The following is a 27667-nucleotide window of genomic DNA, read 5'->3' on the forward strand; positions in this document are numbered from 1 at the left end:
TCTGTGTTTATGTGTTGGATCTGCAGACTAGGTGTAGAAAATGGAAAAAAAGTGTTTAATTTGTCATTGCTAATAATCCCTCACCTTATTCGGCACAAAATTTACCAAAGAAAGCATGTTTTTTTCCCCCATGTGGTTTGTCCTGTTAAGAATTCCAATAAGGAAGCAAGGTGCAGAAAAGAATTTCCTACAAAATGTGATGGAAATTAATTCAGCTAACGCCCAAAGAAAAAGACCGAAATACAAAATGGAAGGCTTTTATTGCAATACAAAAGTTTTTTTTTTATTAAGTCCATGCTTACCACACACATACCATGATTGATTCAAAAATTTTCCATTTACTTAAATAAAGTCAAGAACAAAAATATTCAGCTAACACCCTCCCTTCCATCCACCTCATGTTACACTACAGTATTGGATAGAATACAGTGAGTATGACGCATGGAATGCCAGGAGAAGCAATTTTGTGCAAGATGGTAATGGGAAGATCTGGGCTTCCCACCTAAAAGACACTGACCAGTCAAGGCTGTACAATTGTTAGTGAATGTTGTAAGCACTGGCTCACCATCCCATGGCACAAATCCCAAGAGTACCTCCCTTTTCCACATACGTATGAATAGAAATTTACTCAGCTCAAATTAACAGAATAATCAGATTTACAGAAGACCACAGACTCTGCCTCCACCACCCCCCCCCCCAACCACAATCCTGGGACATTGCAGAGTACATCAACTCATGACAGTCTCTCTCTTTTTGGCCATTTCCTCTTCTCACTTGAAGGTGCAAACTCCCCCAGGGTATGGCTCCACCAGCCCTCCAGTATCCCAAACAGGTAGTCACTTCACATGTCAACCTAAATTCAGTCAGAAGTTAACTGAGCTAAGGGATGACCACCACTGCAGACCTTACTCCTGCCCCCTCACATGCATCCTTTAGTAGGGGCTACTGGGCTATGGTTAGCAGCAGGTAGCCTGACTGATAATTCTCCCTCCCCACCCCATCACTACTCCATGAGCCAAAATTAACTGTTGCTCTCCTAATGCCATTCTAGCCAATACTAACCAACTCAGCTGAAACTAGGAGTCAAACTTGGTACCTTTAGCTTGATGTGACTTGGCTGCGCACTATTTCACTAACTGAACAATCATGAGTTAACCACAGTGTCTCATGCGCACAGCTTTTCTTTTTCAACCTTCAACTGTGCTTCCTGAAGATTAAACTGGTTCACTGCATTAATGTAGTCTGATCCTTACTGACATTGTAGCATTTGAACTGGATTACCCCATATTATATGGAGGCAGATCAGGTTCAATTACATTTCAGTAGTTGTGTTACAATTGTTTTTTCTTGTTGACTTTATAAATTTTTGAGCCAACTGCATATGGCAACAAATACAAAATTCAGTCCCTGGAGGCTGCTGGGTCATTCAGGAGTGAAATCAGGAAGCACACTTTCACTCAAAGGGTAGTGGAAAACATGGAACACTCTCTCCCAAAAGTCTGTGGATTCTGGGTCAAAACATTGATAGATTCTTGTTAGTGAGGGTATTAAGGGATATAGAGGAAAGTGGGTAAAATGAAGTTAAGGTATAGATCAGCCATGATCCAACTGAATGGCAGAACAGTATCAAGGGGCTGAATGGCCTACTCTTGCTGATATCTTCCCAGTACCCAAAGTGTTGCTGAGTAAGACAGATCTGGGCATTACTTGCAGATCCCTCCCTTTAACCTCACCCGTGGCCCTTACCGACCTGCTGCGCTGTATACCTTGGAGTTTGCATTCACAGATTTTCTGGCTCTGGCATTCGGTGCTTTTCCCTCTCTGGCAAAATTTGGAAACAAATACTAGTAGGAGGGAAGGTCATCCCCACTTTCACACAGTGAAAGAGCCCCATTAAAATACAAATATTAATATAGTCTCACCAGAAGGAGGACAAGCCAGGAATCTCCTAAGCAAAGTGTTCATTAACAGCTTAACATGAAAACATCTCATTTAAATAAATGACATATTTAAAATTTTCCAGTAAAAAACAAAGCATTGTTGTGGGGGTTGATCTGTAGAGTCCAGTCCTTGGATGCAGACAGCATCATCTGCTGTCTCAATCACAAGAGGAATACATTCATTTTCCATACCAGTCAGACTGAGGGCAAATATTTGATATCACATCCAGAACTCTTGCCTCAGTGTGATGTTCAGCCACTGGATTGAGTGATTAAACAAACATGTTAGCGGCAGGATTTGATGAGCACGTTGACTGGTGAATTCAGAGAGGCAGCACACCTTAAGAAAGCCTCACCCTGAACCTGAAGGCAACCCTCCAAATTTCACACCAACACTCCCAGTACTTTGGGTAGCCAATAGCCAAGTCGTACAGCAAATCCTGAGAGGGGAGAAAGGTGCCATTTTTAAGATGGGCCATTGGTACCAAAGTGTCCCAAATAAACATGTGTTTGAGATACTGGTAGATGCTACAAGTCATCAAATTCACACAAGCCCTTGTAAGGGAGAGCGATTGTACTGCTGACCCAACAATTCCACCTTCAGGTGGTGCCTCCTTCCTCTCCCCCACACCAGATAAGTCGACATGAACGTCAGTCAGGAGCTGACTTTCAATTTAAAGTGAATCCACCAGCACTTGGGAGGAAATGTTCTTTTCGTTCTTTTGTCAAAAAATAAAAAATCTGTGTCACCTTTACTTAACAGGGTTGTTTCAACAGGTGAGGGGGTAGCAGCAAATGCAGCAAAATGCTCTTCAGCCAGCAGTTTCCCAATAATCGCATCTTTGCTGACCATTATTCAGCACTGTTGACCCAGATGGAGTGTAGCCAGTCCCAACCAGAAAGGCCAGAAAATAGTACTCCAGATCACTGCCTGTATCAGTGGGATTCTTCCACTTGGCTGCAGATAAGCCCGTAAGACAATGGGTAGGTTAGATAAAGTGACAAGAGGTTGCCAGGGCTGTGCACTTGTGAGTTGCATCCATTTGTACATTTGGGAGTCCCCACATGTTGCCTCGTCAAGATCACTGGACTATGGTAAGCGAGGAGTGTACCAAAGAGAGTGCGGTGGGAGGGGATGTTCATCCTGCCAGGAAACCAGAGACACTTCTTGAAGTACTCAATAGTTTGGTTTGGACACAAGTCCAACTGTGGATACACCTGACTAAACAATGGAAAATGTTTCTCACCTTTAATTGGAGGCAGGCCTGGTGCAAATGGGTTTAATAGCAGCAACACCCCCACCTACAGGCCAGGACAGCATTTTCCAACCCCCTCCTATTCTTCCCCTACACCCCTGCCACCATCTCCACCCTTAAAGCTGATGCTGCCCCTAAGATCTGATTGTGGGAATGATGCCAACTCTCTGGTTTTAGTGACTATTCTTCCAGTGCGTATGGAGTGTTGATTGACTGTTTAATGAGCTGGGGAATAGGTTTAGCTAATCATGCTTTTGTCTCATGTACAACTGTGCAATTCCACTAAAGTAGGGGCTGGGAGGAAGATGTAAAGGCAAAAGGGAAAGTGTAACGGGAAGTGGTCAGGTGCAGGAACCCTGGCAAACCTTCTTTCCTCCCAAGTGCAGGAGCACTGGGAACAATTGTAGCATTCCTAATGCGGTCCTGCGTGAGGTCAGCCTGGATCAGCGATTGAACCCACCCAGAGACCTGCCAAGCATCGCTTTCAATCACTAAGGACTGGCCCGTAACAGGATTCTTTTCTTCTTGTGATCCCCACTCAGTTTTCAATTTAACTCCAGCATATTGCACAGGACTGAACAAAAAGCTAACCCAGAGCTCTCAAGCTAATCTTTGCTATTCAGCAATGTAAGCTCCCCATTAAGTTTGCCAATGATGCCAATCGGGCAGGGTAATGAGATCCTTCAGTAATCTAATTCTGTAAATGCAAGGAGATTAAGTCGGTGATAAATTTAACACATCTGCATTGATAATCATCTGGAAATTACAGGGCAAAACTAGGGATCAGTGATACCAATACCATCACTCAAGTACCATAGAAAGATCACTACTGAATTCTCGTGCTTGGTGTGACATCCAAACCACCAGTTTAAACTCCAATTTTTGATTCTCAAGAGTTCAATTCCAGTCCTGTTAGAAGCTGGCAGGTTGAAGTGGGGTTGGGTGAGATGACATCCGGCCCCAGTGCAGCTCACTGTAGAATGTAGAGTTTCATGCAGAATCAAGGGAGAGTAGCAGGGAAAGAGGAAGGAAAACACATGACGCCAGGTTTTTAAAATGGCAGGTGTGGAACTCGCTGCATAAATTGCTTATCGATTATTCGGGTGCCCTGAGTTTTTTTCATTCAAATCAAACATTTCAATTTGATGTGTGTCTGCTCTCTTGAGGCAGCACCCCCACCCTCCCCACCCCACCCCAGTTATTTGGTGCTTCTACATCGCTTTCACTTTAATCTGCTTCATTTTCATTTGACGCTTCTCCAGTTTCTTCTGCTCACGACGGAGAGCAGCCTCCTGTGACGAAGAGGGGACAATTAAACCAAGCAAGAGGGACAGAGGAAAGAAAGGAAAATCTGTAGCAAATCAGATACATGTCACCGCCTGCTACACCAGTGCTGTATCTCTAAACTAAACTAAACCCACCACCAAAAGTTCTGAAGAGTCATATCTGACTTGAAACGTCAACTCTGTTTCTCTCTCCACAGATGCTGCCAGACCTGAGTATTTCCAGCACTTTGTTTTTATTACTGAAAGTTCCTGGTCTAGGCGAGGCTGAGGGGAGGTGCTAACTGTGGTAGCCCCCTGATCTGAGTCAGAAGCTCGTGGGTTCAAACTCCACTGCAGACACTTGAACGCACAATCCAGACTAACACTCCAGTGCAGTACTGAGGGAGCGCTACACTCTCGGAGGTTCCATCATTCAGATGAGATGTGAAACAGAGGCCTAGTCTGCCCTCGCGGGGAGATGTAAAAGATCCCATGTCTCTATTTTGAACAGTAAGGGAGTTCTCACCAGTATCCTGGTCCATATTTATCCTTCAACCAATATCACAAAAACAGGTTATTTGGTCATTATCACATTGCTGCTTGTGGGATCTTGCAATCTGAAAATTGGCTGTCACATTTTCTACATTACAACAGTGACTGCACTTCAAAAAAAAAAAAGTACTCAATTGGATGTGAAGCACTTCGGGATGACCTGAAATCGTGAAATGTGCTATATAAATGCACTTATCTGCACTTAATGCATTTTAATGTATTTAATTGCAGCAAATGTATAGTCCCAGGAAGGGGATTGTGACTATAGGCTACACTTACTCACCTCAAGGATTAACAACAGGGTCACCTGCACACACCACAGGAGATGTGCACACTAAGCCGCCTCTGGCGACTCCTCTGCTTCCATAATGAAAACAAAGTGCTGGAAATACTCAGCAAGTTTGACAGCACCTGAGGAGAGATGAACAAAGTTGATGTTTCAAGTCCGATATGATATCCAACTTGAAATGTCAACTGTTGCTCTCGCCACAGATGCTGCCAGACCTGAGTATTTCCAGCACTTTGTTTTTATTTCAGATTTTCAGCATCCGCAGTATTTTGCTTTTATTCCTCTGCTTCCATACCCCGTGACAGTGTACAACAGTGTGCCCAAACATAGCTGGCTGGTGTGCAACGCAGTCAATTGTTCACATTCATTCCTATGTCTGCGTTGATATTTGGTTGCTACAGCGAGTGCCAGCTTGCTCATGAGTGTTGCCTTAGTCAAAAGGTTGTGGGTTCAAACACTCAGACTCGAGTGCACAATTCAGGCTGATTACTTCAGTATGGTACAGAGGGAGTGCTCACTGTCGGAGGCGCTGTCCTTCAGACAAGGCAAACTGAGGCCCCACCTGCCTGTTTAAGTGGACACAAGATCCCACGGCACCCTTGGAAGAGAGGCAGGGATTTCTCTGTCGTTGCCAGTATTCCTTAACCAACAGCACCAAAAAGATTAGGTCAATCATTTGCTGTTTGTGGGTCCTTGCTGTGCACAGATTCATTGGCTGTGAAACACTCGACAACATCCCAAGATGAGGTGCTATATAAATGCAACTTCTGTCTTAAATTCCGTCAAATTGACAAACAGTGCAAAATAAAACATCTGCAGTTCAGAGTGATCTTCTTTACTGCCGACATCACTCAGTTGGGGCAATTGGTGCAACTAGTTAGACTGCGACCTTTCACCTTTTGGATCTGCATTTAAATTTTCCCGTTTATTGGCTGTAAGGATTCGACAGAGTTTTAGGTATTCTCCATCCAGTTACTAATGCATATTGATCTACAGCACTAGATTAGCCCCAACTGTCAACGGAAAAATCAAAGGTGCAGAGTATGGGGAAATCTCAATGTCAGGGCAGAGTCAGAAGTTTATGTCTGATTTGGGCTGGGAATGCTTGATGCAAAATTAGGTGTGCATTTCTAGCACTACCCTCAAAAAACCCCTACATATCACTGCCTAAATACAATAGTGTCATGCTTCAGTTGTACTTTTATCAGGCTTGCTTTGCCTAACACACAAAACTGAAGTGACGGGCATCGAACAGTAAGCCAATGTCAAATACACTGTGGCTCTTATGGGTCAGTTAGTAAAAGCAATGTTTGACTGTGCCTTCAGACTTGGAAAGTCTCAGATTCAAGTCCTGTTCTGTTTGTTGATCTGAGCCAGGGGCACTAGAATTGGCCCCTTAGCTGTGAAGTATGGAGGGGAAAAAAGTGAGGTCCACAAGGGATGAGACGAAGATCACAGAAACTCACTTCACATCGAACCCTTGCAGCCACCAGTTTCATTCGAGTAGTCTGGGCTGGATTTGAACAAAGGTATCAGAAATGAAAGGCTAGTACCCACGCAGAGTGAGTGACTGACTAAGAGCTGGGACAGTCCCAGGGTGATTTTGTACCTCAAGCCGGCGCTGTTTCTCTGGGTCCTCCTCATTCATGATCCTTTCTTTCTCTGCTCGCTTTTTCTCCTCCCTGCGTGTTTGTGCAGCTTCTTGACGTTGTGCATGTGTCATCTTTAGAAAGTTCTCCTCCACACGAGCACGATTTTTATCAGCTTTCATCTTGCCCTAGGGAAGGGGGAAGAAAGAATCACCGCACTGTTACTTGTATAGTCACTTGCGTACAGCACTGAGGAACGAGGGAGAGAACTGGAAGGGGGAGGGAGGAATGGAAAGAAATGTGGGAGGAGGGAAGAGGAAAAAAAGGAGGGGGAGCACCTGTCATGCCAGCACAATACACTAACACCGGTAGAGATACATAGTCGCACTACCACTATTAGGACAGCGAGTGCAGGTAGATGTCAAATTCCAAAGCAAGTAGATGCTTTATGGGTGAAATAACAGCGTTCAAAGCGATATGGTAAAGTAATATTTTAGAACCTGAAGACTGGCCATCTGTTCCTATACATTCTCATTTCCTTAAACCTGCAGCAGACATAACAAGTAGAGGGGGCAGGAGATGGTGGAAGCAGACTGGAGACACAAGCGAGGGAAGCTGGTAAATGGAAATTTCCAACCCAACAGAATGCTAGTTGATTATTAAAGCAATTATTCCTCACTGGGACAGCTGGCCATTGAGAAACTCAGAAGCACACAGTGACCCAGTCATAATGCAAAGCACGTGCAATGTGCTCTCACCTCTCTGTTCAGACGGTACTTCTTTGCCTTGTCAATGCTATAAATAATCATGTTCATTAACGGTAGCAAGGACTCCATGTCCTTTGGAGAAGTGTTGCCGATTCCAGGCACTGCACAGAATAAACACACACAATGAGGCCTGACCTCAATCATGATCAATCATACTGCACAGCCAGAAATAGCTAATGGATCAAAATACCAAAATTGGACAGAAGTGATCTCAGGACAGGGCTAAGCTTTCTACACCCTTCAGAATCACTGGTTCATAATGCACAGTATCCAAAGCCTTTTCATCCATCAATACAATTTTCCCCCAATTGCTCCCATTTTTACACCCCCTAAATTAAGTTTTAAATGCACATTTTCTGCTCGAGCATCCACCTCCCCAGGGTGCCCGAATGAAGACTTACCATTAAATGTAAACAGTAGTGTCTTTTTAGTGTCAGGCAGCTTGAGGGGCTGACCCTCTCTAGAGCAAAACAAAGGCAAAAGAGACACTCAGAAAATTAAAGCAGCACGGACAAAGCTTCCTCCTAATTGTACAGATAGGCAAATTTAAATATTGAAGAATATTCTACACTTAGTCAAACAATAGTCAATAAAAATACTGATTTTAATTTAGTGTCATGCACCAACAATTCATCACCATTCATTTCTCCCCAGCACAAGCTGAAAGGAACAATCTGGTTTAAGAGGCGTTCTCAGAGCCTGCCATGGCAAGCTCCACAGCATGCACATTAGTGATTTTTATTTTCTGACCTTCGGTTAGAAGTTAAGATGGTTGAGGCAGTTGCACTCCGGATCTCAAGGGACTGTTTGCCCCCTGAAGGCACCAACTCCCTCTTAGGTACAGGGTTCACAGACAGACAGCAACTTCCAGTTCCTCATGCAAGCAGCATTAGCCAAAAATACAGGCCAGCAGCATGCATCAGTCGATCTCGTTCTTACCCGATAACCACACACAGACTCCCCTAGTTGCACCAGGAACCCTGGATAATTGTTTCCACCCTAGGGCAGGGATGCTGAGGCTAATGGCAATGCCCCACTGCTGCCCTAAGGTGGACCAGCTTGCTCAGCACAGACCAGATATTGTATCAGGGACCACCCAGTGTTCTGTGGGGCTCAGATTTACAAGGGGCGGTGCTGTCCTGGGCAGTGTGGCTCTGTCCCACCAGCAGCAGATTGCACTGCGGGTTCCAGTATCCATCACATGGAGGAGCCAACATTTGTCATTAAACTCAGAGGTTCTGATGCCAGGAATGCTGAGAGAGAGAGAGGTGAAGAACAGGTGTAAGGCACGTCTGTATGTTGAATATCATGGAAGGCTATAAAAGCAAAATACTCCGGATGCTGGAAATCTGAAATAAAAACAAAATGCTGGAAATACTCAGTAGGTCTGGCAGCATCTGTGGAGAGAGAAACAGAGCCAACATTTCGAGTCAGATAAGATTCTTCTTCAGAACTTATCATGGAAGACTGTTCTTCAATGTGTGCTCTGGCCGAGGCTCAAAAGCAGGGCTCTGACACCTCTCCCTGATCCCACCCTGGCTCAGATTGCCTCCGTAACCCTGCCACCCCAATGCACCCAGGCTCCAACTGCTCCCACCCAAGGCTAACCCAAAGAAATAATTCCTGATCTTTAAAAATCTGAAAAACAAACATTTCTGCAATCAGGATTTCCCACACCATTAGTATCTGAAACATTTGATAATCACAAAACCTTACAGTTCAGCAAGACTCCTCATTCTGTAATTATTGATACCTACTCTTGAATAATTTTAGCCCCAGAGAACTGGTCTGAGAAATGAACAGACTCAATCTTGTCGGCGTGATTCGACAGGAAGTGCACCATCTGGCAACAAAGAGAAAACGTTCAAACATTTCAGCACAGAACAAGCCAGTCTCTAGCAAATACAAGAACAAAGCTGCAACGACACACATACACACCTGCGACTATATAAACAGAAGCATGGATGGACTGGGAGGTATTGGGGGAACACTGTCGACTGGGAGGGAATCAGCTGGGCAGTGGGTTGGATACTGCCCTTTCACCATTGTAACTTGGCCATAAAATTTCAGAGAGATAAATTCAGTGAGGTAAATATTTGTGCTGGATGTCAGGCTTAAATAAGAGTTCAATTCCCAGTTGGCAAGGACTCTCAAAAAGGATGACTGCTATGAGAAATGAGCACTGGCAGAGGAGGTTAGGGCAGAGCTCCATTGATGGGACACTGTAGAGGGAGCTTTACTCTTATCTAACCAGTGGTGTACCTGCCCTGGGAGTGTTTGATGGGACAGTGTAGAGGGAGCTTTACTCTGCATCTAACCTGTGGTGTAGCTGCCCCTGAGAATGTTCCAAACAAAAAGCAAAATACTCCAGGTGTTGGAATTCTGAAATAAAAATAGAAAATGTTGGAAATGCTCAGGCCAGGTCACTTTCGTGCAGAGGGGAAGGGAGGGTTAATGCTTTAAGATCTATTTTTATTTCTGGGTATGTTTGATCTGGATACTAGGTATATGAGGTGCAAAGTGCACAATTTCTAGCTAACAACCCCTAGTGCTGCGGCCAATTGGATACCTTTACCATAATAATAAAAGCAAAATACTGCAGAAGCTGGAAATCTGAACTAAAAACAAGAAATGCTGGAAATACTCAGCAGGTCTGGCAGAATCTGTGGAGAGAGAAGCAGAGTTAACATTTCAGGTCAGTGACCCGTCCTCAGAACTATACACCTTTACCAACCTGGCTGGTAACTCAGCACAGGCCAAGATATGGCCTAGTCTTTTGTGTACTGCTTTTACAAGATGAGCCATCAGAGCACTTGAGGCCTATCGGTAGCAGAGAACCTTTGTTGAATTCACACCAAGTTCAGTGATGAATTCGGTTAACAAGCTCTACTCATTCCCCAATTCAACACACTCACCCTGTTGTCCAGGATACCCTCTGTGACCTCGCCCATCTCAGACAGGATAGATAGCGAATCAGGAAGCCCAAACTTAATCCCTGACTTGGGCTTATCACTGCAGAACTCACTCTAGAAAAAAAATGCAGAATGTTTATAGCTCTGTGGCCATCAGCAATCACAGTCGCCCTGATAAAGTCTGGAGGACCAGCAATTATCTGCAAGCTGCAGCTCCGGAGCTGCATGCAACTCATTGGATCCCATATGTGGCTCCCAACTTTGATCACCGAACCCATTTTTATGGCAATTAAATGGATTATTTCATTTTTTAAACCTTTTATTAACACTGTACTTGAGAAATCATTCAATTAACAACTTTTTGGTAAAAACCTTTAAAATGTTATTGAAATGTGTTTCCTTTGTTTTTCATTATTATTGGCATTTGACTGACAGCAATGCAGCTCTTAAGGTACTGCATTTTTGACTAAGTTATTAAAAAAATGACTATTAAGGCTGCCAACCCATGGTGTCGAGCAAGCTACCAATCCACCAACACAATGGAAATTAAACACACGTCAATCAAGAATATGCTCACAGAAGTCACTCTCCATCATTGCTGAAGTCTAAGTGTAAAGACCTGTGTTAAATTCAGTTTATTTCCAGCAGTAGTCGCAGCATGTCAGAAAGCTCTAGGATGGGTTCTAGCTATTAAACGCAAGTGCCTACTGTCTGCATTTATCTGCTTGCAGTCTGTGCTTTCAGCAATAATTGAAGAGTGGTCACCGCAAATGATTTCCATCCGCCCCTACACAGGAAAATACTTAAGACACACAGCGATCTGTTAAACTCATGCTACACAGCAACCTCTTTTTGCTGATGACTATGCTCTCCTGGCTCACAGTCAGTTAGACCTGCAACGTATAACATTTTTCTGAGGCGGCACAAATCTTCGGACTAAAAATCAGTTTAAAGAAAACTGAAGTCCTGCATCAGCCTGCACCCCAAGAAGAATACAGACCACCAAGCATTGTCATGGAGGGAACTAAGCTGAATGCCATCAAGCAATTTACCTATTTGGGGAGTGTCATCTCGTTTGATGCCACCATAGACAAGGAAGTGGACAATAGACTTTCAAAAGCAGACAGCTCATTCAGCAGACTCTACTAACGAGCATGGAGCAACCACAGCCTCAGAGCACAGACCAAACTCAAAGTGTACAAAGCCATAGTCCTCACCACCCTTCTGTATGGCGCTGAGTCATGGATCCTGTACCGCTGTCACGTACGCCTTCTAGAGCTCTTCCATCAGCGCTACCTCCGCAGCATCCTCAAGATCTGCTGGCAGGACCACATCACAAACACTGATGGCCTGGAAACAGCCACATCACCAGCATCGAGGCCACCTTCCTGTAAGCCAACTACACTGGGCGGAACATGTTGCCCGGATGGACAACAGTCGCCTGCCCAAGATCGTGTTGCACGGAGAGCTGACCACTGGTAAAGGAACAGAGGGGCCCCATGCAAACGTTTCAGGGACTCCCTGAAGAAGTCCCTCTCTGTGCGCCACGTTGACCATCGCCAGTGGGAAGCGCAGGCCATAGATCGTGATGCCTGCAGATGCTACATCAGGAGGTCTACAGACACCTTTGAGACTGAGTGAAGAACCAGCATGAAAGAGAAAAGGAGGTGGTTAGATCCAATTGCCCCCAGCAGCGACTACACCTTCACTTGTACCCTCTGTGGAAGAATCTGCCGGTCACGGATAAGCTTGACCAGCCACCAGCGGGCCTGCAACCGATGACTACGACCTTCCTAAAATCATTGTGGGAAAAATGCCAAGACACACAGTAACATTAGGAACAGGAGGCCATTTAGCCCCCTCAGGCCCACTCTGCTATTCAATTAGAATTCAGCGCATGACTGATCTGCATCTCAACTCCATTGTTCTGTCTTTGCTCCATATCTTGAAAACATTACCCAACAAAAATCTGATGGTGTCTGCCTTGAAAGCTACCAATCAACTGTCAGTAATGCTGTACGTGTTAATGTACTTGTGCAAACAGCACCAGGATGTAATACTTCACATGACAGTATAAACAAGAGCCTGATCCCATGGGCCAATGCCAGCCAAACATACTGTGCAAAATAACTGCAAATAGTAGTCATTATAACTGTCCGCCATCACCTACCAAGTCCTGCATCTCCTTCTGCATCCGGACCATGGCCTTCCGTGACCCAATTGCAAACACATAAGTGTCCATGTCTTCCTCATTCATCGTCACTTTGATTTGCTACCAAAGGAATCACAATAAGCTCTCAGTTCCATTCCTTCCTTAAAACACAAACATTTACACAGTAAACCGAGCATACTAGAAAGCTGGAATGTGGGGCCGGAGAATTGTTACCTCTCATCTGTCTTCATCCAGGAAGGGGAGACCTTTATCAACAGAGGAGCTCACAGCATGCAAGTTATGATAGGCATTGTTAAATGAAGGATAAAATACCCTTCAAATGGTAGAAGAACCTGGGCTAAACTACTTGCACCTGTGAATTTTAAGAGACTGAAACGGGAAGTCAAAAATAGAGGATGAACAATGAATAAAATACAGCAGATGCTAGAAATATAGAAAAAGCTAGAAATGCTCATGGTCAGGCAGCTTTGACATTTCAGGAAGGGCCTTTGGATCAACTGACAGACTTCTGTTTCTCTACAGATACTGCCCGACTTACATGAACTAGCTTAGAGAAAGGCAGAGAAAGATCTGGGAGTGATAGCAGGTTCAGCACCATGTCCAAATCGTTACGGAATTGTACAAGCCTTTGGTGAGACCACACCTGAGTACTGTGCGCAATTTTGGTCGCCATATTTAAGGAAAGATACACTTGCATTGGAAGTGGTACAGTGAAGGTTCACTAGATTGCTTCCTGGATGACTGGGCTGTCCTATGACGAGAAACTGAGTAAATTGCATCTATACCCTCTGGAGTTTAGCAGAATGAGAGGTGATCTCATTGAAACATACAAGATTCTGAAAGGGCTTGACAGGGGAATCTAGAACATGGGAGCACAGTCCAAGATAAGGGGCCGATCTTTAAGGACTGAGATGAGGAGAAATTTCTTCACTCAAAGGGTTGTGAATCTTTGGAATTCTCTATCCCAGAGAGTTGTGGATGCTCCATTGTTGAATATATTTAAGGCTGGGATACAGATTTTTGGTCTCAGGGAATCAAGGGAAATGGGGAGCGGGTGGGAAAGTGGAGCTGAAGCTGATCAGCCATGATCGCACTGAATGGTGGAGCAGGATCGACGGGCCACATGGTCCACACCTGCTCCTATTTCTTGTGTTCTTATCGAATACCATTCAAGACGACAAACAATGCAGAGCTATACTGCCAAATCAGTAGAGTATAAAGGCTGAGGCCATCCTGCTACAGCTGTACAATTAAACTGCATCTTGAACGCTGAGTTCAGATTTGTGCCACTGAGGAACAAGGGAAACACCCAAATCTTGGAAAGAGAGAGCAGTCATGAAGCTGATTGGCAGTGTCAGAGGGGCTGAGCTGAAAGGAAAGGTTAGGGAACTGAGTATTCTTCAGCTTCAAAAGCATCGGAGTCAAAGGGACCCTGCAGTTGTAGAAGGTACAAAGTGGAAAGGGACCAGTTAACCCTGAGTCACTATTTCAATGGTAGCAGGACAAGGGGATACACCTGGAAATCGGGAAAGCTGATTTCAGTATCGGTGTTAGGAAGCACATCATACAAAGAGCGATCACCATCTGCACTTGCCTTTCCTGGTTACAACAGTGGAGGCAAGAAAAGGCAGTTAAGTCTCTGTGATGGGCTGGGGGTGGGTGGAGGGACTGTAGATTTCTGTGGAAGAATCTCAATGATACTGCACAAGATCATTTGGCCCATTGGGCCAGCTCTTTGGTGGAAAGAGACACCATAAGAAATAGGAGCTTGAAGTCTGCTCCACCATTCAACAAGATCATGGCTGATCTTCAAACTCAACTTCACCTTCCCACACTCTCCTCATACCTCTGAATTCCTTTAATACTCAAAGATCTATTGTCCTGTCTTAAATATACTCAACAATTGAGAATCCACAGCTCTCTGGGGTAGGGAATGCCAAAGATACACAATCCTTTGAGTGAAGAAATTTCTCCTCATCCCAGTCCTAAATGGCCAACCCCATAAAAAAAAAAGAGAAAAAAATTTGGCTGGATTAACTGATACCAACTAGCTTTTCAAAACATTTCACCTTTGCGTCTGGAGACCAATATTCAGCACCAGAAACACTACCACAGCTGAGATCTGCTGAATCCACAGAGACTGGGAATCAAACCTAGTCAGTAGGCATAACAGTTACACCAGGAACAGCTGTATCCACTGGGGCACTTGCAGCCTGTTTTTATTGCCCATTTTGCCAGGATACCGACAGTGCAAAATTAACAGCGATATGAAAACAGTCCATTCCAGCTCATCAATACAACACAAGCCCCACCAGAGGGTTATAATCATTAAGAGAGTTCATTACATTATACATACTACTTGGTCACTGGCAGGCCTCATCATCCTTGCAAGTACGTTCAACAGATCCTGCCGTTTCAAAAACTAGAAGAAGCAAATAACACATGGTTACAGCAGCATACAGCAAGAGCATTTTCATTTGAAGAAAATAACATTCCCCACAGATACACATTCAATGTTCTTTGTGTAATTTGTACCTCAGCTTCAGCACTGCGTTTAGAGTGAGGAGAAACTGTCTCTAAGGCCAACGCCACACACCTCCAGGCAGCTGGGACCCTTGGTTATTGGCCTGTTTGATCTGTTTCCCTTCGGTGATTTATTAGGATCTTTGTATTCCAGACTGTTTCTATTTATGTTGTATACCAGGGGCTTTAGATGTTCATTCATGGAAATTAAGCACTCCCACCTGCAATGTTCAATTTATTTTCATTTTAAGTGTTGACACATGATCTGTGTATTTTCAGCGTCTTGTGTTCTGAACAAAATCTCCTACTTTAACCGTTTGCAGATAAATGCCTTTTCCTTGTACACCATTTGGACTGATCAGGTCTTTTATACTTAAAGGATTCCATTGGGCTATTGCATTTTTATTTGGTGGTTTAAAATCTCAGTTTATCTGTGTGATCATAATCTGATAGAACCACAGGCTGAGAGACAGTGGACTGATTAGCATACTGTCCTTCCAGCATGGTCTAGATCCAGCCCAGGCAGATGACGTAAGACATGATCATTTTGGACTGGCACGGAGGGAATAATGCATTGGTGCAGCTGCCATTCTTTGGATGAGGCGGTAAATGGAGGCTCAGTTTGCCTGTTTTGGTGAATGTTAAAAGATTCTCCCTTAAGACCTTTTTCCTGATGCCCTGAAAAACATTCCCTTCTTAAACACGATCACCAAAACAGCCACTCATTGCACTGCTGCTTGTTGGAGCTGGTACACAGACATTTGCTCAGAAATAAAGAAGGGGCAGCCACACCACTAAGAGTATGCTATAGACCCTCAAATAGTGAAAGGGAGATAGATGAACAAACATGTAGGCAAATTTCTGAGTGTAAAATGATAAGGCAATATAGTTGGGGATTTCAACTATCCGAATATCAACTGGGATACAAACAGTGTGAAGGGCACAGAGGGCACAAAAATCTTGAACTGCATTCAAGAGAACTTCTTTAGCCAGCACTTAACAAACCCAAAAGCGGGCGCAATTCTAGATTTAGTCTTCGGAAATGAAGCTGGGCAAGTGGATGAAGTAGCAGTGAGTGACCATTTTGGAGATGGTTAGTTTCAGCATAATCATGGAAAAGAACAAAGATAAAACAGGAGTAAAGATTCTAAATTGGGGGAAGGCAAATTTTACAAATCTGGCGAAAGTAGACTGGATAGTTACTTGAAGGAAAACCAGTGGCAAACCAGCGGGAGGCACTCAAAAGCGAAATCCTACAGGCATAGTGTAGTCATGCCCCCACAAAGATAAAGGGTGGTATGGCCAAATCTAGAAGCTTACAGGGTAAGTTAAAGCAGAAAAAGAAAGCTTATGACGATCACAAAAAACTTAAATACTTTAGAAAGCCTAGAGGAGTATAGAAAGTACAGGGATGAAGTAAAAAAGGAAATCAGGAAAGCAGAGAGGACAAATTATTGGCAGGTAAAATCAAGGAAAACCCAAAGATGTCTTATCAGTACATTAAGAGCAAGAGGAAAACTAAGAAAAGGGTAGGACCTATCAGAGATGTACGAGGGAACTTACACATGGCTGCAGAAGATGTGGGCAGGGTTCTTAATGAGTTTCTTGTCTGTCTTCACAAAGGAAAGGGATGATGCAGACATTGTAGTAAAAGAGTGCGAAATATTAGATATGATAAGCGTAATGAGAGGGGAAATACTAGAGGGTCTGACATCCTTGAAAGTGGATAAATCACCAGGGCTGAATGGATTGTATCCCAGGTTGTTAATGAAAGCCAAGGAGGAAATAGCGGATGCTCTAAGGATCATCTTCAAATCCTCACTAGATACAGGCAAGGTACCAAAGGACTGGAGGTCTGCGTATGTTGTACGCAGACCTTTAAAAAGGGCATGAGGGATAGGCCAAACAATTATAGGCCAGTCAGTCTGACCTTGGTGGTGGGCAAATTATTAGAAACAATTCTGAGAGATAGGATAAACTGCCACTTAGAAAAACACAGATTAATCAGGGATAGTCAGCTTGGATTTATGAAGGGAAGGTCATGTCTTACTAACTTAATATAATTTTTTGAGAAAGTAACAAGGAGGATTGATGAGGGTAGTACGGTGGATGTGGTCTACATGGATTTTAGTAAGGCATTTGACAAGGTCCCACACGGCAGACTGGTGAGAAAAATAAAAGCCCATGTGATACAGGGGAATGTGGCAAGTTGGATCCAAAATTGGCTCAGTCACAGGAATCAAAGGGTAATGGTCGACGGATGCTTTTGCGAATGGAAGGCGTTTCCAGTGGCGTTCCACAGGGCTCAGTGTTGGGTCCCTTGCTGTTTGTCGTATATATTAATGATTTGCACTTAAATGTGGGAGGCATGATTGGGAAATTTGCTGATGACACAAAAATTGGCCATGTAGCTGATAATGAAGAGGATAGTTATAGACTCCAAAATATCAATGGTTTGGTTGAGTGGGCGGAAAAATGGCAAATGGAATTCAATCCAGAAAAGTGAGAGATAATGCATTTGGGGAGGGCACACAAAGTAAGGGAATACAGAATAAATGGGAGGATATTGAGAGGGGTAGAAGTGAGAGACCTTGGAGTACATGTCCACAGGTCCCTGAAGATGGCAGGACAGGTAGTTAAAGTGAAGACGGCATATGGAATGCTTTCCTTTATTGGCTGAGGTATAGAATACAAAAGCAGGGATGTAATGCTGGAACTGCATAAAATGCTGGTTAGGCCACAGCTGGAGTATTGCGTACAGTTCTGGTCACATTACAGGAAGGACATAATTGTTCTGGAGAGACTACAGAGGAGATTTACAAGAATGTTGCCAGGGCTTGAAAGTTGCAGCTATGAGGAAAGATTGGATAGGCTCGGGTTGTTCTCCTTGGAACAGAGGGGGCTGAGGGGTGAATTAATTGAGGTGTACAAAATTACGAGGGGCCTAGATAGAGTAGACAGGAGGGACCTAATTCCCCTAGCAGCAGGGTCAATTATCAGGGGCATAGGTTTAAGGTGATTGGTAGAAGGATTAGAGGGGACATGAGGAAAAACTTTTTCACCCAGAGGGTGGTGGGTGTCTGGAATTCACTGCCCAGATCGGTGGTGGAGGCAGAAACCCTCAACTCATTTAAAAGGTACCTAGGACTGCACCCGAGGTGCTGTAATCTGCAAGGCTATGGACCAGGTGCTGGAAGGTGGGATTAGATTGGGCAGCTAGTTTTTTCAGCTGCCACAGACAAGGGCTGAATGGCCTCTTTCTGTGCCGTAACCTTTCTATGGTTCTACGTAACAGTTACCGCACTTCAAAGCAATTCATTGTCTATGCAGCTCTGTGGGAAGTTTCCAAGAGACCAATAAAGCACTAGATAAATACAAGTCTTTCTTTCTCCGTTGACCCAGCTCAATGGAACAATGCTGCAGTTGCGAACAAACTAAGCTCGCACTTTAAATAGTAATTTATGATGCGACACACACTGAGATGACGTAATTTTTTTTTTTAAACCTAGAAGGTTCCATATTCTAACTCCGACTTGAAATCTCAAAAAATGCAGTCTCAACCCAATTTTGAGTGGAACTCTACAATCCAAAACTGTCCAGCAATCCCATACCAGAAAGCCACAATCATGGTTTGTCCAGCATACACTGGTGAGGTGTTAGAGGTTGGAGTAAAGTCAAAGCATATGAAGCATTACTCTGTATCCAACCTGTGCTGTACCTGCCCTGGGAGTGTTTGATAAGACTGCTCCTCCCTCTCCCTGAGCTTTCCTCCATTACTCAGTCCATGCCTCTGATACCCATCAGGTACAACATTAAATACATAAATTTAAAGTCAAGCAAAACAAAGTAACATTTAACTTGTGAATTGTTTAAAAAAAGTGAAAATCCAGAGAGCGATATACTGACTTTGCTCAGACTACCCTGACCTCTTGGCCTCTGGGGCTGGATTCAAGTAGCTTCCCATACCTTTAGCTGAATTAGCATTCCCTCACAACACACACGCCCCGAGCACCACAGGTTGTAGATGTGCTCATTTTCCTGGGTCAGCTTTCCTGTGCTGATGGGCTCTTTATTGATCCCATCATCCCCTGCAAACAAATAAATCAAATCAGCTGCGACATTAGCTGATACACAATCCAGTTACTGAGCTGCTCCAGCAGAGGGAACTACAATTGAGAAAGCATAGACACACTGGCCTGTCACCACTCTAACCAAAGTGACTGCCTGTTTCAAGTGCTTCCACTGATGGGTCATGATACCTAATGCAGTACTGATCCAGAGTTTGGAATGCACCAGCCTGTACAGGGCTGCTAACGTCTGCTGAGAAAACCACTGGGTCCACATATGATGCCAGCGCCACTGGGCTGGGAAGAATGAGAAAAAAAAATTTGCTATGGTTGCTACTCCTGCTCACCATTAAGGTGTCAGCCAGGTTCAGTTGATATCCTGTCCCCAGAATACTGTGCCCCAGTCCCTAGAATGCTGTGCCCCAGAGTTGTCACTGTAATGCAATGCCCCAAAACGCAAGAAATAGGAGTAGACCACATGGCCCATCGGGCCTGCTCCGCCATTCAATACGATCATGGCTGATCTTAGGCTTCAACTCCACTTCCCTGCCCGCTCACCATATCACTTGATTCCCTGAGACACCAAATATCTGTTTATCCCAACCTTAAATGTATTCAACGATGGAATATTAACAACGCTGTGGTGTAGAGCATTCCAAATATTCACAACCTTTTGAGTGAAGTAATTTCTCATCTCAGTCCTAAATGATCGGCCCCTTACCCTTAGACTGTGCCCCGTGTTTTAGATTCAGCAACCAGCAGAAACAATTTCTCATAGAACATAACAGCGCAGTACAGGCCCTTCGGCCCTCGATGTTGCGCCGACCTGTGAAACCATCTGACCTACACTATTCCATTTTCATCCATGTCTATCCAATGACCACTAAAATGCCCTTAAAATTGGCGAGTCCACTACTGTTGCAGGCAGGGCGTTCCACGCCCCTACTACTCTTAGTAAAGAAACTACCTCTGACATCTGTCCTATATCTACCACCCCTCAACTTAAAGCTATGTCCCCTCGTGTTTGCCATCACCATCCGAGGAAAAAGACTCTCACTATCCACCCTATCTAACCCTCTGATTATCTTATATGTCTCTATTAAGTCACCTCTCTTCCTCCTTCTCTCTAACGAAAACCTCAAGTCCCTCAGCCTTTCCTCGTAAGACCTTCCCTCCATACCAGGCAACATCCTAGTAAATCTCCTCTGCACCCTTTCCAAAGCTTCCACATCCTTCCTATAATGCGGTGACCAGAACTGCACGCAATACTCCAGGTGCGGCCGCACCAGAGTTTTGTACAGCTGCAGCATGACCTCGTGGCTCCGAAACTCGATCCCCCTACTAATAAAAGCTAACACACCATATGCCTTCGTAACAGTCCTATTAACCTGGGTGGCAACTTTCAGGGATTTATGTACCTGGACACCAAGATCTCTCTGCTCATCTACACTACCAAGAATCTTCCCATTAGCCCAGTACACGGCATTCCTGTTACTCCTTCCAAAGTGAATCACCTCACACTTTTCCGCATTAAACTCCATTTGCCATCTCTCAGCCCAGCTCTGCAGCCTATCTATGTCCCTCTGTAACCTACAACATCCTTCGGCACTATCCACAACTCCACCGACCTTCGTGTCATCCGCAAATTTACTAACCCACCCTTCTACACCCTCATCCAGGTCATTTATAAAAATGACAAACAGCAGTGGCCCCAAAACAGATCCTTGCAGTACACCACTAGTAACTAAACTCCAGGATGAACATTTGCCATCAACCACCACCCTCCGTCTTCTTTCAGCTCGCCAATTTCTGATCCAAAGCACTAAATCACCTTCAATCCCATACTTCCGTATTTTCTGCAATAGCCTACCGTGGGGAACCTTATCAAACGCCTTACTGAAATCCATATACACCACATCCACTGCTTTACCCTCATCCACCTGTTTGGTCACCTTCTCGAAAAACTCAATAAGGTTTGTGAGGCATGACCTACCCTTCACAAAACCGTGCTGACTATCTCTAATGAACTTATTCTTTTCAAGATGATTATAAATCCTGTCTCTTATAACCTTTTCCAACATTTTACCCACAACCGAAGTAAGGCTCACAGGTCTATAATTACCAGGGCTGTCTCTACTCCCCTTCTTGAACAAGTAGACAACATTTGCTATCCTCCAGTCTTCCGGCACTATTCCTGTCGACAATGACGACATAAAGATCAAGGACAAAGGCTCTGCAATCTCCTCCCTGGCTTCCCAGAGAATCCTAGGATAAATCCCATCTGGCCCAGGGGACTTATCTATTTTCACACTTTCCAAAATTGCTAACACCTCCTCCTTGTGAACCTCAATCCCATCTAGCCTAGTAGTCTGTATCTCAGTATTCTCCTCGACAACATTTTCTTTCTCTATTGTAGATACTGACGAAAAATATTCATTTAACGCTTCCCCTATCTCCTCTGATTCCACACACAACTTCCCACTACTATCCTTGATTGGCCCTAATCTAACTCTAGTCATTCTTTTATTCCTGATATACCTATAGAAAGCCTTAGGGTTTTCCTTGATCCTATCCGCCAATGACTTCTCGTGTCCTCTCCTCGCTCTTCTTAGCTCTCCCTTTAGATCCTTCCTGGCTAGCTTGTAACTCTCAAGCGCCCTAACTGAGCCTTCACGTGTCATCCTAACATAAGCCTCCTTCTTCCTCTTGACAAGCGCTTCAACTTCTTTAGTAAACCACGGCTCCCTCGCTCGAAAACTTCCTCCCTGCCTCACAGGTACATACTCATCAAGGACACGCAGTAGCTGCTCCTTCAATAAGCTCCACATTTCGATTGTGCCCATCCCCTGCAGTTTCCTTCCCCATCCTACGCATTCTAAATCTTGCCTAATCGCATCATAATTTCCTTTCCCCCAGCTATAATTCTTGCCCTGTGGTATATACCTGTCCCTGCCCATCGCTAAAGTAAACCTAACCGAATTGTGATCACTATCACCAAAGTGCTCACCTACATCTAAATCTAACACCTGGCCGGGTTCATTACCCAGTACCAAATCCAATGTGGCATCGCCCCTGGTTGGCCTGTCTACATACTGTGTCAGAAAACCCTCCTGCACACACTGGACAAAAACTGACCCATCTAAAGTACTCGAACTATAGTATTTCCAGTCAATATGTGGAAAGTTAAAGCCCCCCATAACAACTACCCTGTTACTCTCGCTCCTGTTGAGAATCATCTTCGCTATCCTTTCCTCTACATCTCTGGAACTATTCGGAGGTCTACAGAAAACTCCCAACAGGGTGACCTCTCCTCTCCTGTTTCTAACCTCAGCCCATACTACCTCAGTAGACGAGTCCTCAAACGTCCTTTCTGCCGCCGTAATACTCTCCTTGATTAACAATGCCATACCCACCCCTCTTTTACCATCCCCTCTGTTCTCTTACTGAAACATCTAAATCCCGGAACCTGCAACATCCATTCCTGTCCCTGCTCTACCCATGTCTCCGAAATGGCCACATCGAGATCCCAGGTACCAACCCATGCTGCAAGCTCACCCACCTTATTCCGGATGCTCCTGGCGTTGAAGTAGACACACTTTAAACCAAGTTCGTGCTTGCCAGTGCCCTCTTGCTACAATTTAGGTTCCCATCCCCCTGCTGAATTAGTTTAAACCTCCCCGAAGAGCACTAACAAATCTCCCCCCCAGGATATTGGTACCCCTCTGGTTCAGGTGAAGACCATCCTGTTTGTAGAGGTCCCACCTACCCCAGAAAGAGCCCCAATTATCCAGGAAACCAAAACCCTCCCTCCTACACCATCCCTGCAGCCACGTGTTCAACTCCTCTCTCTCCCTATTCCTCGCTTCGCTAGCACGTGGCACAGGCAACAACCCAGAGATAACAACTCTGTTTGTTCTCGCTCTAAGCTTCCACCCTAGCTCCCTGAATTTATGCCTTAAATCCCCATCTCTCTTCCTACCTATGTCGTTGGTGCCTATGTGTCTACCCTTTCCAGCCCCTTCAAAATCTTAAAATAAAAGCAAAATACTGCGGATGCTGGAAATCTGAAATAAAAACAAGAAATGCTGGAACCACTCAGCAGGTCTGGCAGCATCTGTGGAAAGAGAAGCAGAGTTAACGTTTCGGGTCAGTGACCCTTCATCGGAACTGACAAATATTAGAAAAGTCACAGGTTATAAGCAAGTGAGGTGGGGGTGGGGCAAGAGATAACAAAGGAGGTCCAGAATGGACCAGGCCACATAGCTGAACAAAAGGTCACAGAGCAAAGGCAAACAGTATGTTAATAGTGTGTTGAAAGACAAAGCATTAGTACAGATTAGGTGTAAATACACTGAATATACATGGACCTAAGGGATACGGGGAACAGTGGGAAGGAAGGAGAAATGGAAAATGAGTTCTGACCGATGTTATTTTTTAACTCCATCACTGTCACCTGAGCTAGAAGCTGAGGGAGGATGGGAGATGGGGCAGCGATGATTTAACATGAAAGGTTAACCAACCCCAGCATCACACTAAGAAAAAGAACAGTACAGCACAGGAACAGGCCATTCAGCCCTACAAGCCTGCGCCCATCTTAATGCCTGTCTAAACTAAAACATTCTCCACTTCCGGGGTCTGTATCCCTCTATTCCCTTCCTATTCATGTATTTGTCAAGATTCCTCGTGAACGTCGCTATCGTACCTGCTTCCACCACCTCCCCCGGCAGCAAGCTCCAGGCACTTGCCACCCTGTGTAAAAAAAAACAAAAAAAAAAAAAAAACTTGCCTCGCACATCCCCTCTAAACTTTGCCCCTCGCACCTTAAACCTATGTCCCCTAGTAACTGACTCTTCCACCCTGGGAAAAAGCTTCTGACTATCCACTCTGTCCATGCCACTCATAACTTTGTAAACCTCTATCATGTCAACCCTCCACCTCCGTCGTTCCAGTGAAAACAGTCCGAGCTTATCCAACCTCTCCTCATAGCTAATACCTTCCAGACCAGGTAACATCCTGGTTAACCTCTTCTGTACCCTCTCCAAAGCCTCCACATCCTTCTGGTACTGTGGCGACTAGAATTGTACGCAATATTCCAAGTGTGGCCTAACTAAGGTTCTGTACAGCTGCAGCATGACTTGCCAATTTTTATACACTATGCCGCGACTGATGAAGGCAAGCATACCGTATGCCTTCTTGACTATCTTATCCACCTGCGTTGCCACTTTCAGTGATCTGTGGACCTGTACGCCCAGATCTCTCTGCCGGTCAATACCCCTAAGGGTTCTGCCATTTACTGTATACTTCCCACCTGTATTAGACCTTCCAAAATGCATTACCTCACATTTGTCCGGATTAAACTCCATCTGCCATTTCTCCGCCCAAGTCTCCAACCGATCTATATCCTGCTGTATCCTCTGACAATCCTCATCACTATCCGCAGCTCCACCAACCTTTGTGTCGTCCGCAAACTTACTAATCAGACCAGCTACATTTTCCTCCAAGTCATTTATATATACTACAAACAGCAAAGGTCCCAATACTGATCCCTGCGGAACACCACTGGTGACATCCCTCCCTTCAGAAAAGCACCCTTCCACTGCTACCTTCTGTCTTCTATGACAGAGCCAGTTCTGTATCCATCTTGCCAGCTCACCTCTGATCCCGTGTGACTTTGCCTTTTGTACCAGTCTGCCATGAGGGACCTTGTCAAAGGCTTTACTGAAGTCCACATAGACAACATCCACTGCCCTTCCTTCATCAATCAACATCGTCACTTCCTCAAAAAACTTCCTCAAAGCCATGCTGCCTCCTGCTAATAAGTCCATTTGTTTCCAAATGGGAGTACATCCTGTCCCGAAGAATCCTCTCCAATAATTACATGTAATTCTGGCTGCTAACTTCCTGATAAAAGATCTCCTGTTTGCAAATATTCAAAATGCTGAATCTACATTTTACATTGTGCCAATAAAATAAGGCCTCCTCTTACTACGTTGGCCTCAGTGTAGTTTCACAGGGAACAATGGCCTTCTACACATCTGCGGAGAAGGCAGAATGCCATGGTCTCTGAGGAAGAGCTAGAACAGAATTTTTTTCCAGAAAGTAAACAGTTAGAGACTGCAGGTGTAAATAAAACCCTGTGCAATCCTGCAGTTAGAAATATAACTGTAGCTTCTAGTTCCATGTTAGACCACTCCAATGCAGTGAGAACAGGGCTCCTGAAACAGTAGTAGTGGGAGTCGCAGAGCAAATCAGGAGAACCAATAAACCTACGGACCACTGACTCAGGACACCAATAACTGAGCAAAACCCAAAATAAAGTGTTTGTAATTCAGGGACTCACCGACCAGGGAAAAGTTACTCTCCAGCAGTTCCTTGTGAGAGTTGAACCACGCAGTAGCCAGCCTGTTGTTTTTGTTTTTGCCAATGATGTAGTTCATGATGTAAGCCAAGAGGCCTGTTACCATCAGAATCTCCATGTAGTAGCTCTCCCAGCTGTTCTGCAGATGATGGGGGACCTAGCCAGGGTCAGAAGGACAGAGGCTATCAGTTTGAATTGGTGCATGAAAGACCATAAACTGAACCCAAGACCAACAATATAGGACCAACACTCAACAGGATCTCCACCAGGTTCATTTCACCAAACCAACCAATCCCACTCACTGGGCTCTTCAGTGCTCCTCTGTACACTGTACTGATTCCTCCTAAACTGTTCTCGAGTTGAAAAAGATCCCTTGATCATTCTTTCTCAGGATCTAAAAACTATGAAACCACTGTGCTCCCACCCAACCCTCAGTCTCTTCCCTGCCTCATCCCCTACCCTCCACCCTTCTATAACTCAAGCTTGGTAACAACACATAGTCTTCTCTTCTGAATTTTGTTGCCATCTCCAGGCCTTAGCCCTGTGCTGTGCCCTGCTCTTTGAAAACAACCTTAGTGCAAGAGAAATGCTGCCAGGTGATATGCCACTTGCACCTGATTCTGTTCTTGTCTATCCAGGATTTCTATGGCTTTCCATGAGGCAGGGTGGGTGGGGTAGCAGAGGAGCATCCTAGCTGATTCTTTCCCTCCAACTGTACCATTGTAACTGCTGCCCCAGCCGAGATCAGCTAAAAGCACAGATTAGGGGTCCAGTTGGTACACCTCAGCTCTTCATTGAACTGAAGGAGCCACTCAGGGGCTTCACTGAAGTTACATGCAGGAGAAATGACAAAATGTGGTGCAACTGCTGCTGGGTACTTACATTAACAATTTTAATTGGATCTTTGCTTCTGCTGGAAGGTCTGTCCACCTCCTCATAACCTTCAAATTCTTCATCATCAAATGGCTCTCCTTCTGCATCTCCTTCCTGTGAAGTGAAGAAACACAGGCGCCGTCAGTGAAAGAGTCAACCTTGTATGACAAAGTGCAACCCAACAAGGACTGTGGAACTGATTTAAAGTGGCATCCTTTTTCCCTCAAATTAAAGACTGATCTCATGAGATCCGTCCCCACCACAGCTCTGTGGTAGCACTCTCACCTTGGAATCAGAAGTTTGTGGGTTCCAGTCCCATTCCAGAGACTTGAGCACATAATCTAGGCTGACACTGAGGGAGTGCTGCACTGTCCAAGGTGCTATCTTTCAGATGAGACATCAAATCAAGGTCCTGTCTGCCCCCTCAGGTGGAATGCCAAACATTCCATGGCACTATTTCTCCCGTGTCCGAGCCAACATTGATCTCAGCCAACACCTAAAACAAATTCTCTGGTCATTTATTACTTTGTTGTTTGTGGGACCTTGCTCTGTGCGAACTGGTTGCTGCATTTTCTACAGTAAAAAAGTTGTTCATTAGCTATAAAGCACTTTATGATGGCCTGAGTTTATGAAAGGTGCAATGTAAATGCAAGTCTGTCTTTCTTAGTACTGTGAAACATGCTGAATCACAGGTTACACCAGAGATAGACACGTCACGCTCTCTCCACCACCTCCCCCTCCGGTACAGTTCCACAGATCACTGAAAGTGGCAAGGCAGGTGGATAAGGTAGTCAAGAAGGCATATGGTATGCTTGCCTTCATCGATTGGGGCATAGAGTATAAAAATTGGCAAGTCATGCTGCAGCTGTACAGAACCTTAGTTTGGCCACACTTGGAATATTGCGTACAATTCTGTCGCCACACTACCCAAAGGATGTGGAGGCTTTGGAGAGGGTACAGAAGAGGTTTACCAGGATGTTACCTGGTCTGGAAGGTATTAGATATGAGGAGAGGTTGTATAAACTCGGACTGTTTTCACTGGAACGACGGAGGTGGAGGGTTGACATGATAGAGGTTTACAAAGTTATGAGTGGCATGGACAG

At 44.7% G+C, this 27667-nt stretch overlaps 1 protein-coding gene across 2 annotated transcripts in view; it reads right to left on the reverse strand.

Moving 5' to 3' along the window:
* Positions 1–243: 243 nt before the first annotated feature.
* The window catches only part of ccdc47 (coiled-coil domain containing 47), a 31967-nt gene continuing 4543 nt past the window's right edge, over positions 244–27667 (reverse strand). Inside the window, exons 2-12 of one of the 2 annotated variants that reach the window (XM_068013131.1) lie at positions 26574–26678; positions 25674–25848; positions 19233–19354; positions 15100–15165; positions 12741–12842; positions 10574–10684; positions 9416–9501; positions 8060–8118; positions 7650–7759; positions 6912–7079; positions 244–2380 (exon numbers count right to left, since the gene is read on the reverse strand). In XM_068013131.1, the coding sequence (XP_067869232.1) occupies positions 2282–2380; positions 6912–7079; positions 7650–7759; positions 8060–8118; positions 9416–9501; positions 10574–10684; positions 12741–12842; positions 15100–15165; positions 19233–19354; positions 25674–25848; positions 26574–26678 (1203 nt within the window). In that variant the 3' untranslated portion in view covers positions 244–2281. Of the gene's footprint in view, positions 4489–6911; positions 7080–7649; positions 7760–8059; positions 8119–9415; positions 9502–10573; positions 10685–12740; positions 12843–15099; positions 15166–19232; positions 19355–25673; positions 25849–26573; positions 26679–27667 lie in introns of both variants that reach the window. The other variant, XM_068013132.1, reaches the window with a different exon arrangement.

The sequence above is a fragment of the Heterodontus francisci genome, chromosome 33 (assembly GCF_036365525.1).
Source record: "Heterodontus francisci isolate sHetFra1 chromosome 33, sHetFra1.hap1, whole genome shotgun sequence".
Classification (NCBI taxonomy): domain Eukaryota; kingdom Metazoa; phylum Chordata; class Chondrichthyes; order Heterodontiformes; family Heterodontidae; genus Heterodontus; species Heterodontus francisci.